Source organism: Pelophylax lessonae (genome assembly GCF_965119305.1).
Source record: "Pelophylax lessonae genome assembly, chromosome: 4".
Lineage (NCBI taxonomy): Eukaryota > Metazoa > Chordata > Amphibia > Anura > Ranidae > Pelophylax > Pelophylax lessonae.
The window spans coordinates 516,292,898-516,306,979 of record NC_138771.1 but is presented as its reverse complement, the minus strand read 5'-3'; the positions used below and the strand labels follow the sequence as shown (position 1 = coordinate 516,306,979).

The window sequence follows — 14,082 nt, the reverse complement described above, 5'->3', positions numbered from 1 at the left end:
CAGTATACATCCCCCAATGCAGAGCTATGCGTGCGTGCCTCCAATGCAGCCAGTGACCACCAGTATACATGTCCCCCAATGCAGAGCTATGCGTGCGTGCCTCCAGTGCAGCCAGTGACCACCAGTATACATACCCCAATGCAGAGCAATGCGTGCGTGCCTCCAGTGACCACCAGTATACGTCCCCCAATGCAGAGCTATGCGTGCGTGCATCCAGTGACCACCAGTATACGTCCCCCAATGCAGAGCTATGCGTGCGTGCATCCAGTGACCACCAGTATACGTCCCCCAATGCAGAGCTATGCGTGCGTGCCTCCAGTGCAGCCAGTGACCACCAGTATACGTCCCCCAATGCAGAGCTATGCGTGCGTGCCTCCAGTGACCACCAGTATACGTCCCCCAATGCAGAGCTATGCGTGCGTGCCTCCAGTGCAGCCAGTGACCACCAGTATACGTCCCCCAATGCAGAGCTATGCGTGCGTGCCTCCAGTGCAGCCAGTGACCACCAGTATACGTCCCCCAATGCAGAGCTATGCGTGCGTGCCTCCAGTGACCACCAGTATACGTCCCCCAATGCAGAGCTATGCGTGCGTGCCTCCAGTGCAGTGACCACAAGTATACATGTCCCCCAATGCAGAGCTATGCGTGCGTGCCTCCAGTGCAGCCAGTGACCACCAGTATATGTCCCCCAATGCAGAGCTATGCGTGCGTGCCTCCAGTGCAGTGACCACAAGTATACATCCCCCAATGCAGAGCTATGCGTGCGTGCCTCCAATGCAGTGACCACAAGTATATGTCCCCCAATGCATAGCTATGCGTGCGTGCCTCCAATGCAGTGACCACAAGTATATGTCCCCCAATGCAGAGCTATGCGTGCGTGCCTCCAATGCAGTGACCACAAGTATATGTCCCCCAATGCAGAGCTATGCGTGCGTGCCTCCAATGCAGTGACCACAAGTATATGTCCCCCAATGCAGAGCTATGCGTGCATGCCTCCAATGCAGTGACCACAAGTATACATCCCCCAATGCAGAGCTATGCGTGCGTGCCTCCAATGCAGTGACCACAAGTATACATCCCCCAATGCAGAGCTATGCGTGCGTGCCTCCAATGCAGTGACCGCAAGTATACATCCCCCAATGCAGAGCTATGCATGCGTGCCTCCAATGCAGTGACCACAAGTATACATCCCCCAATGCAGAGCTATGCGTGCGTGCCTCCAGTGCAGTGACCACAAGTATACATCCCCCAATGCAGAGCTATGCGTGCGTGCCTCCAGTGCAGTGAACACAAGTATACGTCCCCCAATGCAGAGCTATGCGTGCGTGCCTCCAATGCAGTGACCACAAGTATACGTCCCCCAATGCAGAGCTATGCGTGCGTGCCTCCAGTGCAGTGACCACAAGTATACATGTCCCCCAATGCAGAGCTATGCGTGCGTGCCTCCAGTGCAGCCAGTGACCACCAGTATATGTCCCCCAATGCAGAGCTATGCGTGCGTGCATCCAGTGCAGCCAGTGACCACCAGTATATGTCCCCCAATGCAGAGCTATGCGTGCGTGCCTCCAGTGCAGTGACCACAAGTATACATCCCCCAATGCAGAGCTATGCGTGCGTGCCTCCAATGCAGTGACCACAAGTATATGTCCCCCAATGCAGAGCTATGCGTGCGTGCCTCCAATGCAGTGACCACAAGTATATGTCCCCCAATGCAGAGCTATGCGTGCGTGCCTCCAATGCAGTGACCACAAGTATATGTCCCCCAATGCAGAGCTATGCGTGCATGCCTCCAATGCAGTGACCACAAGTATACATCCCCCAATGCAGAGCTATGCGTGCGTGCCTCCAATGCAGTGACCACAAGTATACATCCCCCAATGCAGAGCTATGCGTGCGTGCCTCCAATGCAGTGACCGCAAGTATACATCCCCCAATGCAGAGCTATGCGTGCGTGCCTCCAATGCAGTGACCACAAGTATACATCCCCCAATGCAGAGCTATGCGTGCGTGCCTCCAGTGCAGTGACCACAAGTATACATCCCCCAATGCAGAGCTATGCGTGCGTGCCTCCAATGCAGTGACCACAAGTATACATCCCCCAATGCAGAGCTATGCGTGCGTGCCTCCAATGCAGTGACCGCAAGTATACATCCCCCAATGCAGAGCTATGCGTGCGTGCCTCCAATGCAGTGACCACAAGTATACATCCCCCAATGCAGAGCTATGCGTGCGTGCCTCCAGTGCAGTGACCACAAGTATACATCCCCCAATGCAGAGCTATGCGTGCGTGCCTCCAGTGCAGTGAACACAAGTATACGTCCCCCAATGCAGAGCTATGCGTGCGTGCCTCCAATGCAGTGACCACAAGTATACGTCCCCCAATGCAGAGCTATGCGTGCGTGCCTCCAGTGCAGTGACCACAAGTATACATGTCCCCCAATGCAGAGCTATGCGTGCGTGCCTCCAGTGCAGCCAGTGACCACCAGTATATGTCCCCCAATGCAGAGCTATGCGTGCGTGCATCCAGTGCAGCCAGTGACCACCAGTATATGTCCCCCAATGCAGAGCTATGCGTGCGTGCCTCCAGTGCAGTGACCACAAGTATACATCCCCCAATGCAGAGCTATGCGTGCATGCCTCCAATGCAGTGACCACAAGTATATGTCCCCCAATGCAGAGCTATGCGTGCGTGCCTCCAATGCAGTGACCACAAGTATATGTCCCCCAATGCAGAGCTATGCGTGCGTGCCTCCAATGCAGTGACCACAAGTATATGTCCCCCAATGCAGAGCTATGCGTGCGTGCCTCCAATGCAGTGACCACAAGTATATGTCCCCCAATGCAGAGCTATGCGTGCATGCCTCCAATGCAGTGACCACAAGTATACATCCCCCAATGCAGAGCTATGCGTGCGTGCCTCCAATGCAGTGACCACAAGTATACATCCCCCAATGCAGAGCTATGCGTGCGTGCCTCCAATGCAGTGACCGCAAGTATACATCCCCCAATGCAGAGCTATGCGTGCGTGCCTCCAATGCAGTGACCACAAGTATACATCCCCCAATGCAGAGCTATGCGTGCGTGCCTCCAGTGCAGTGACCACAAGTATACATCCCCCAATGCAGAGCTATGCGTGCGTGCCTCCAGTGCAGTGAACACAAGTATACGTCCCCCAATGCAGAGCTATGCGTGCGTGCCTCCAATGCAGTGACCACAAGTATACATCCCCCAATGCAGAGCTATGCGTGCGTGCCTCCAGTGCAGTGACCACAAGTATACGTCCCCCAATGCAGAGCTATGCGTGCGTGCCTCCAATGCAGTGAACACAAGTATACATCCCCCAATGCAGAGCTATGCGTGCGTGCCTCCAGTGCAGTGACCACCAGTATATGTCCCCTAATGCAGAGCTATGCGTGCATGCCTCCAGTGCAGTGACCACCAGTATATGTCCCCTAATGCAGAGCTATGCGTGCGTGCCTCCAATGCAGTGACCACAAGTATACATCCCCCAATGCAGAGCTATGCGTGCGTGCCTCCAGTGCAGTGACCACCAGTATATGTCCCCTAATGCAGAGCTATGCGTGCGTGCCTCCAGTGCAGTGACCACCAGTATATGTCCCCCAATGCAGAGCTATGCGTGCGTGCCTCCAATGCAGTGACCACCAGTATATGTCCCCCAATGCAGAGCTATGCGTGCGTGCCTCCAGTGCAGTGACCACCAGTATTTGTCCCCTAATGCAGAGCTATGCGTGCGTGCCTCCAGTGCAGTGACCACCAGTATATGTCCCCTAATGCAGAGCTATGCGTGCGTGCCCGACAGAGCAGTGCACTTACCTGGAGGCTCGGCTTCTCCCTCTTCTCCGGTCTCCTCTCCGCTCCGCTCCGCTCTCTACAATGCCGGTCCACGCGACGTCAGCGGGGTCAGCATGGGGTCATGGGATGTCCTGGATGATGATTGGTCCAGGCTGTAGACTGGACCAATCACAGCCAGGATATCAGGAAAGTGGGGGTGCCTAAGCACAATGACTTGCGCTCAGGTTACGCCCCCAGAAGGCAGCCAATCGGCGCCCTTCTGGGTCGTAAACCCCACCCCCCCCCATAGCCACCACATAGGCCGGGGTAGCGGCGAACACAATTTTTCTTTTTTTCAAAACTTTATTTGTTCGTTTTGTAATTTTTTTTTTCAAAACTTTATTTGTTCGTTTTTTTTTTTTTCTTCTTTTTTTTTTCTTTTCTTTAGGGGTAGGGGGGGCGGCACCCTGGCGCCCCCTATGCACGGGCCGCCACTGGTCAAAACCTAACTAAGCCTAAACTTACTCCCACCTGCATTCTAAGCCCTATACCAACTACTGTGTAAAGCAGGGATCCTCAAACTACGGCCCTCCAGCTCTTGTGGAACTACACATGCCATGAAGCATTGGAAAACTCTGACATTCTCAGACATGACTAGGCATGATGGGAATTGTAGTTCCTGAACAACTGGAGGGCCATAGTTTGAAGACCCCTGGTGTAAAGAAAAGATGATTATACTTGCCTAATCTATGGGCGTTTCGGTCCAGTCATGTGATCTCCCCATTAGCCAGGCTTCCACTTTAACTTCTGCAGTGCATGATTCAGACCACAATACATTCTTAACTGGGAGCTGACACATGCTCCACTAACCTCTTAGCTCAAGAAAATGCCCATAAAGTGCTCTTTAGATGGTACATGACCCTGGAGAAGACAGCCAAATGTATGCTGCTAGCCTCACCTTAATGCATCTGTGGTAAGGAGCCCTGGGAGATATGCATCACATTTGATGACAATGCTCCAAGGTCCAGAGACTTTGGATAAGGGTGTAAAACTTGATTTTGTCCATTTTCAACAAAAACATATCTAGAAATCCCTGCGAAGTATTGCACCATAGACCTAACACTGACCTCAAAAGAATCCTGCAGAAATTAACTGCCTTTATTTTTCTTGCCACCAGAGTTCGATGACAGCAACCCTGAACTTTTATGGAAGTAAAACAACTTATCATGGTCACCATGGTTGATTAAAAGCACACGTCTATTAAACTATACACACGAGAAATTTCTCAAATGTGGTTCCCCTGGCTGGAGCATAATCGCCACCTTAACCTTGACCGTATGCTCCTTTCTCTACAGAGGACATTGTAGAGAATTAGAGGATTACACCTGGCTAGAGCCTCACTACCTCTCCCCTTACGATTTCTTCTTTCCTCATGTTTCTCACATTATTTATCTTGCCTTTATTCTCTCTTACCCTCCTTCTTTTGAAATTGGCATTATTGGGCCTCTGGTCTCAACGTTCTAAATTTCTTCATATGGTATTTGGCCTCCGTATAGGATGTCTGCTAACACCAACTCTACATCCTAACTGAAGGTGTGGTGTAGAGTTCTTCCTTCGTTCTTCTCTCAATCCGTGTAACACACCATGCCTACTTCTACCTCCCACCACCTTTGGAACCGTTTTTCTATCTGAGACCAGTTTGCAGAAAGCATTATACAGTACTTAACTTTTTGAAAGTGCAAGCACAGTTGCGATATTGCAATTTACAATTCTTATGCTCATTGTTATCATGTTTTTGCTTTATTTTAATTGTTATTTACATGACAACTGTACTAATTACCGAGAGGTGTGGTAAATAATTCTTACTCTGAATGGTCTAAGGTTGTTAGTGGTGTACCCTTGTTCAGCATTGGGACCCTTACTTTTTAATATCTTTATAAATAGGGTCTGGGATTAAAAGTACAATTTCGGTGTTTGCAGATGACACCAAGCTGTGCATTTGGAATATCATCCGTACAGAATGTCTCCAACTTACGAGCCGGCCTCAATACACTGTTTCATTGGGCAGCTGTGTGGCAAAGAGGTTTAATGTTGATAAATGTAAAATTATGAACTTGGGGGCTAGGAACATGCATGAATCATACATACTAGGGGGAGAACAGCTGGAGGAGTCAATAGTGGAGAAGGATCTGGGGGTTCTGGTAGATCATAAGCTTATTAATAGCATGCAATGCCAAGCTGCAGTTTCCAAAGCAAGCAAAGTCTTTCTTGTATTAAGAGATGTATAGACTCCAGAGAGAGATATAGTGAACTTGGTGTTGAGTTACTCACTTTAAGGTCATCACAGAGGACAATATGGCATTCTTTATGTCGTGAGGAAAAGAGATTACATCTCCAAATACGGATAGTCTTCTTCACAGTAAGAACTGTGAAAATGTGGAATAGATTCCAGTGGCGGCCCGTGCATAGGGGGCGCCGGAGCGCCGCCCCCCCTAAAAAAAAAAGAAGAAAAAAAAAATAGAAAAAAAATAAAAATGACAAAAAAAATAAAGTTATGAAAAAAAAAAATGACAAAAAAAAATAAAGTTTTGAAAAAAAAAAAAATTGGGTTCGCAGGCCTATGCGCTCGGCCTGGTGGATATGGAGGGGGGGTGGGGTTTACGACCCAGAAGAGGCGCCGATTGGCTGCCTTCTGGGGGCGTAACCTGGGCGCAGCCAAAAGCGCAGCGCCACCCCCACCTTCGCGATATCCTGGCTGTGATTGGTCCAGTCTCCAGCCTGTACCAATCATCATCCAGGACATCGCTGACTCGCAATGGGGGCGGTGCCGGTGCGTGCGTCAGTCACGCACCGTCACCGCCCATCTCCTTCCCGCCGCCCGGACCGGAACTGAAGACAGAAGACTGAAGAGGAGGACGTCCGCGCTGCTCGTCTCGGTTCCCGGAATCCCGCCATCCCGCCGCCGTCAGAAGGTAAGTGATTGCAGCCGGCCTGTGCCCTCACCTGTGCCATGCCTATGCCATCACCTGTGCCATGCCATCACCTGTGCCATGCCTATGCCATCACCTGTGCCATGCCTATGCCATCACCTGTGCCATCCCTATGCCATCACCTGTGCCATGCCTATGCAATCACCTGTGCCATGCCTATGCCATCACCTGTGCCATCACCTGTGCCATGCCTATGCCATCACCTGTGCCATGCCTATGCCATCACCTGTGCCATCACCTGTGCCATCACCTGTGCCATGCCTATGCCATCACCTGTGCCATGCCTATGCCATCACCTATGCCATCACCTGTGCCATGCCTATGCCATCACCTGTGCCATGCCTATGCCATCACCTGTGCCATGTCTATGCCATCACCTGTGCCATCACCTGTGCCATGCCTATGCCATCACCTGTGCCATGCCTATGCCATCACCTGTGCCATCACCTGTGCCATGCCTATGCCATCACCTGTGCCATGCCTATGCCATCACCTATGCCATCACCTGTGCCATGCCTATGCCATCACCTGTGCCATGCCTATGCCATCACATGTGCCATCACCTGTGCCATGCCTATGCCATCACCTGTGCCATGCCTATGCCATCACCTGTGCCATGCCATCACCTGTGCCATGCCTATGCCATCACCTGTGCCATCCCTATGCCATCACCTGTGCCATGCCTATGCCATCACCTGTGCCATCCCTATGCCATCACCTGTGCCATGCCTATGCCATCACCTGTGCCATCACCTGTGCCATGCCTATGCCATCACCTGTGCCATGCCTATGCCATCACCTGTGCCATCACCTGTGCCATGCCTATGCCATCACCTGTGCCATGCCTATGCCATCACCTGTGCCATCACCTGTGCCATCACCTGTGCCATGCCTATGCCATCACCTGTGCCATGCCTATGCCATCACCTATGCCATCACCTGTGCCATGCCTATGCCATCACCTGTGCCATCACCTGTGCCATGCCTATGCCATCACCTGTGCCATGTCTATGCCATCACCTGTGCCATCACCTGTGCCATGCCTATGCCATCACCTGTGCCATGCCTATGCCATCACCTGTGCCATCACCTGTGCCATGCCTATGCCATCACCTGTGCCATGCCTATGCCATCACCTATGCCATCACCTGTGCCATGCCTATGCCATCACCTGTGCCATGCCTATGCCATCACATGTGCCATCACCTGTGCCATGCCTGTGCCATCACCTGTGCCATGCCTATGCCATCACCTGTGCCATGCCTATGCCATCACCTGTGCCATCACCTGTGCCATGCCTATGCCATCACCTGTGCCATGCCTATGCCATCACCTATGCCATCACCTGTGCCATGCCTATGCCATCACCTGTGCCATCACCTGTGCCATGCCTATACCATCACATGTGCCATGCCTATGCCATCACCTGTGCCATGCCTGTACCTTGACCTCAAAGTCATGCAATTTTTTTACCGCGTTTTTTGCCGCGAAGCAATACCTATTACATTTTTCTTTTTGCGCCCCCCCCAAACATTTTGAGCACCAGCCGCCACTGATAGATTCCCTCAACAGCTGGTTCTGGTAGCTCAGTAGATTGTTTTAAGAAAGGACTGGATTCTTTCCTAGATACACATAGTATAACAGGATACTAATATTTATAGGTAAAGTTGATCCAGGAAATATCCGATTACCTCTTGGGGGATCAGGAAGGATTTTTTCCTCTGCTAGAGCAAATTGGATCATGCTTTATTTCGTTTTTTTTTTTCCGCTTCTATTGGTTGAACTAGATGGACTAGACTAACTATGTAACTATACTTAGCCTTTGCAGAGAGGAGAGCTGTAAGAGGGACCTTGTATTTAGACAATATTTGCTTATGTTGGGGTTCAGCTTTAAATGTGAGCTTTAAATGCCTTAGTCGTGTAGCTCTCCTCTTCTTCAGAATAAAACCTCCTCATCTGAACTCAGGGTGCATCTCAGGTTCTTTACTTCTTGGCCTGTGAATTTCAGTCATAATTAAAGCAATTAAGGCCTTCATCTCCAGGCTCGCTGATAACAATGAGGAGGAGATGGCAGGCATGAGGCTGATTAAACAGGAGCTGTGAGATCACTGGACCATACGCTGAGGACAAGATTAAAACTCCAGCAAGGAGGATGAGTAATATCCGCGTGGCAGTAGTCTTCAGGAGCTGAAAGGGTTATTACATAGGACAACTGAATTCAGCCATGAACCCTGAAATAAAAACTAAGGTTACTTTGGTTTTAATCCCTTGCACGAATATTATTGTTTTTTTTTGTTAATCCTGTTTGCTTTAGTAAACCTGTTATAAACCTGGGCAATATAAACCACTTGTATAATGAAATGAAATCCATAAACAGGGGTTATCATCAAAACAAAACAAAAAACTGCAATAACTGAATGACACAATAACCAGTAAATACAGATATAGGCAGCTGAAGTTTTGTACAGATCTGAAATACACCTTCAAAAAAACCTGTTTGGCCTCACCCTCTTCTACCTCCAAAGCCCGAGATTTCAGCTAAATTCCAGGGTTCAGCAAGCCCACCAATTTTCCTGGTGGCATGTGCTGGAGCACTCCATGTTGGCTTCAGAACTGCTTCCTGTTTCTGGTCATGTGATGAAAACACAAGGTAAATCCATTATAGACTTTCTCAATGTACTCCCAGTCACTGTGCTGGTCTTAGGTCTGAAGGAGTTCTGGAGAAGGGAAGATAGGGTGTAGATTTAGGGTCTGAAGGGGCGTTTAATAGTGAACTGACCTGCCGGTCTGAAAGTTAAGATAGACTGATCTGGGGTTTGAGGAGGAGTTTAAAAGGGGGGGAGCCTGATCTTTGATCTGAAAGTTAAAGGGGAGGCTCCCGCTGCTCTCAATGTATCCTCATACATACCCGGAAGTGAGAGCAGCGGCGCTGCAGCTGAGACAGTGCTAAAGTGGTGACAGGAACCAGGTAAGTGTTTAGGGCTGGGGGGGTAGATTAGGTAGGAGTTTTATTAAATAAATGCAGAGAATGCATAATTTGATAAGTTGTTTTTAATCATCTTGCTGTGTGGCAGAGTTTATAAATACCCCCACAGAGGCTGGCAGACTCTGCTGTAGCCTTGCAATAAAACTGATGTTCAGCTTCCACTGAAGCCCGCATGCATCTATAGAAAAATCATACATAAGGGAACATTTATCAATGTTATCCCACACACATTTTTGCCCTTTTTACAGAAGGTATCTACGTATCTAACTTCCATTAAAAATCCCAAAATGGGTTTATTTATATAGTACGGCTGTTTCAGGCCTGTTGGCCATCGTCAATTTAGTGCATGGACAATAGCTTCTATGTAGAAGGGATTGGTGAGCAATCAGAAGGCAAAACCTGACAGATTATGGTGAGATGGGCCAAAAGAAACCAGACCTCCCCCCATCGATCCAAGTACAAGGTTATGGATTTACAGTGCCAATTCCAAAAAAGTTGGGACGCTGTGTAAAATCTACATAAAAACAGAATACAATAATTTGCAAATCTCATAAACCCATATTTCCTTCACAATAGAAAAGAAAGAACATATAAAATGCTTAAACTGAGAAAATGTACAATTTTAAGAAAAAATAAGGTAATTTTGAAATTGATGGCAGCAACACATCTCAAAAAAGTTGGAACAGGGCCACGGTGTAGCATCCCCTCTTCTTTTAGGAACACTTTATAAACATCTGGGAACTAAAAGAGACCAGTTGCTGTAGTTTTTGGAGAGGAATGTTGTCCCATATTTTCTATATCACATTCCTGAACATTTTTGTATGATATGAACCTGCTCAACAGACCTGGCCCTTCTTTGTGATATTTTTCGTTTCAAGATGTGCCAGATATTTTCAATTGGCAAAAAAGTCTGGACTGCAGGCAGGCCAGTTAAGCACCTGGACTCTTTTACTACAAAGCCCTTCTGTTGTCATAGATACAATAGCATTATCCTGTTTAAATATGCAAGGCCATCTCTGAAAAAGATGTCATCCATATGGGAGCATTTGCAGCTGTAAAATCTGGATATATCTTTAAGCATTGTCGATGCTATTTCATATGTGCAAGCTGCCCATTTCATACGCACTAATGCTCCTCCATACCATTGATAACAAGCCAGAAAGTCCTTCTTTTCTTCCGTCCAGAGGATGCAGTGCCCATGGTTGCCAAAAAGAATGTCAGATTTTGATTTATCTGACCACTGAACAGTTTACCACTTTGCAACAGACCATTTTAAATGAGCTTTGCAGAGAGAACACAGCAGCATTTATGGATCATGTTCAGATATGACTTCTTCTTTGCAGGATAGAGCTTTACCTTGCATTTTTGGACTTAGTAAATGAGGAAAGCCTCCCTTTGAAAATAATAGCCAATCACACACAAGGAAATAATAAAACTGCATTTTTGCTTGCACATGATTGGATAATGGAAGTCAGCAGAGCTTCTGCTCATTTACTAAGCTTTGGAGCAACTGCTTTTACAGAGTGCAACTGCACTTTACAAAGGGCATGGTCTATTTGCTTTTAGTAAATCAACCCTTCTGTTTACAGACAGTGATTTTTTGAAGTATTCCTGAGCCAATGCAGTGATGTCCATCACAGAACCATGTCTGTTTTTAATGCAGTGCCGCCTGAGGGCCTGAAGATCACAGGCATCCAATACTTCGCTTCGGCTTTGTCCCTTGTGCACAGAGAATTTCTCCAGATTCTCAGAATCACTGTAGATTATGATATATTTAAAGTATTTGCAATTTACATTGAGGAACATTAAGGAACATTATTCTAAAATTCTGTGAATATTTCTGGACATAACTTTTCCTAGATTGGTGACCATCTTTAAATCTGTGACATTCAGACTCTCTAAGATGCCCTTTTTAAACCCAATCATGTTACTGATGTGCTGCCAATTAATCAAATTAGTTGCAAAATGTTCTTCCAGCTTTTCCTTTTTAGTACCACTAAAGCCTTGTACACACGCAACGAATTTCCACCAACCGGTCGTCCGTCTTTTGTCCAGAGTGGTGTTTGTTGGTTGGAATGTGCTCTAGACTGCACACAAATTTTCCTGCATGACAGAATTCTACTTCAGAAGTGATGTCATGTGTTGGATTGCTTTCTTTGTGTTCTTTCATCTCTGAGCATGCCCAGTCTTGCTCATAAGATTTTTCCCTGTCGAAATCTGTACTGACTGCACGAAAATCGGACGTGTTTTGACGGTGGACAAAAATTTTATAGCCTGCACACCAGAATTTTTTCGGCCGAAAAGTCGGAGTCGGTTGTAGAGAGCACCATACTAACAAGCCGAAAATCGGCAGATCGGTCTTCGGACGAAAATTCCTGGCCGAATTTCGACTCGTGTCCTTTACTTTGCCAGCTTTTTGTTGCCCTGTCCCAACTTTTTTGAGACATGTTTCTGCCATCAATTTCAAAATTAGCTTATTTTGTTTCTTAGAATGGTACATTTTCTCAGTTAACCATGTGATATATTTTTTTATTTTCTATTGTACATAAAATGTGGGTTTATGAGATGTGCAAATCATTGCATTTTTTTTTGTCTAGATTTCACACAGTGTCCCAACTTTATTGTAATTAGGGTTGTGCATTTGGCCGCATGGCATAAGGGAATTATTTGTATAGCTTTGCCCGCTTTCCTAAAATGAGGAATATTTCACTCATTTTTGGGATTTCCGATGAACATGAGACATAAATTATTATGTGCTGCTTTATAAAGGATCCTGTCTGTATTATTGCCCTTCTCTGTATATGATAACCAGTAACTTTCTTTATTCTCTACCAGCTATCCCTCTAGGAATTATTGTTGTACGAGGAGACTGTGATTTGGAGACTTGCCGCATGTATGTTGATCGCCTGCAAGAGGTAAGTTTGGTGTCAGTTCCCACTTCCCTGTAATATCATGCTGTCATTCCTGTTACTTCCCTTAGTGTTACTTTCATACACCTAAACACATACCCTGAAATTCAAGACAGATTTTGCAAAAGTATCCTGCTTGCATTCTAAAAGTGGCACAGCATGCCCCAAATTCATGTACCTGTTTTGAACTTATACTTGAATTTCAGTGTCTACTGCAACTTTTTTTTTGGGGGCTATAAGGGCTTTAAAAATCATATTTAATTTCTTTAATGTATTTTCAATCTTTTTAATCTGAAGCTTTTGTTGAAATAATATTTGGTGATTGTACCATGAAAGTCCTTGTTCAGGCATTATAGGGTGACAACACTTCATCCCTGTCTCATAATTGAGCTCCTGTGTTGTCACCCTGTCACATGGGTTTTCTATGTAGACTACAAGTGGTTGTTTCAGCACACATGAGGCAGGCATAGTCCACTGTTGTACCACTAGGAAACCGCCCTCCATGGAGTCATTGCTGGACTTACATGGAGACAAGAAGGGACTGCAACAGATCATAAACACTGAGATGCCACAAATTATAAGAAAAAAATGTGAAAACAAGTATTTTCTAAAATTGAAAAAAAAATAAGCAATTGTTAATGATACACATTGCATTAAAAACAAAATATCATTTATTTAGGGTTTATGTCTACTTTAATCTACAACTTTTATTTGTTCCTAATAAGGATCTTCATTCTGTGACATCTTACAGAGATCACTGCCAGGTATGTGCATTTGACAATTTGGATTTTTTTTATAAATGCAAAATCATTGAACATTATGAAAGCTTTTCTTCTTTTTGTGTTTAGTTGGCAATTTTGTTGTCTCATTGAGATACATTACAAAAGGTTGATGTCCTTTGGTGATGTATTTCCTAAATTCAGCCATTGTATTGGCCCTGTCATCGCTTCCTGTCAATTAGACTTAAAAAAATCCTAATGAATGTGATTTTAGCCAACAAAATAGCTGTTGTATTATTTTCTACTTATTTATTTCATGAAATATTTAAAAGGCTTCATTAGTCAGAAAAATAGACAGTTTCGGGTTGTTTCACTGTCACACTTTTTACATTACCTGAAAAAAACATTGTTAGATTGTACCGTTATAAAGACACAGCAGTGTTAATTTTGGCAGCAAATTTCAATTTAGTTTTAGTCTTAGTCTTAGGACTAAAATGGCATTTTAGTTTTAGTCCTATTTTAGTCTTCTGCAAGTGTTTTAGTTTTAGTCGTATTTAGTCGACTAAAACTCCAGTATATTTTAGTCGACTAAAACGCCCTACATTTTAGTCGACTAAAACTCATTTTAGTCATCTATAATCGAATGGGTGTAGTTCAATTGTAATTTGTAATGCATTATTTAAGCA

At 46.2% G+C, this 14,082-nt stretch overlaps 1 protein-coding gene across 12 annotated transcripts in view; it reads left to right on the top strand.

Annotated features, from left to right (window-relative positions):
- DGKI (diacylglycerol kinase iota) overlaps positions 1-14,082 on the top strand; it is a 533,441-nt gene that overhangs the window by 399,859 nt on the left and 119,500 nt on the right. For all 12 annotated transcript variants that reach the window (XM_082255058.1, XM_082255060.1, XM_082255059.1 and 9 more), the window contains 2 exons: positions 12,604-12,683; positions 13,403-13,441. In XM_082255058.1, the coding sequence (XP_082111184.1) occupies positions 12,604-12,683; positions 13,403-13,441 (119 nt within the window). The remainder of the gene's footprint in view (positions 1-12,603; positions 12,684-13,402; positions 13,442-14,082) is intronic.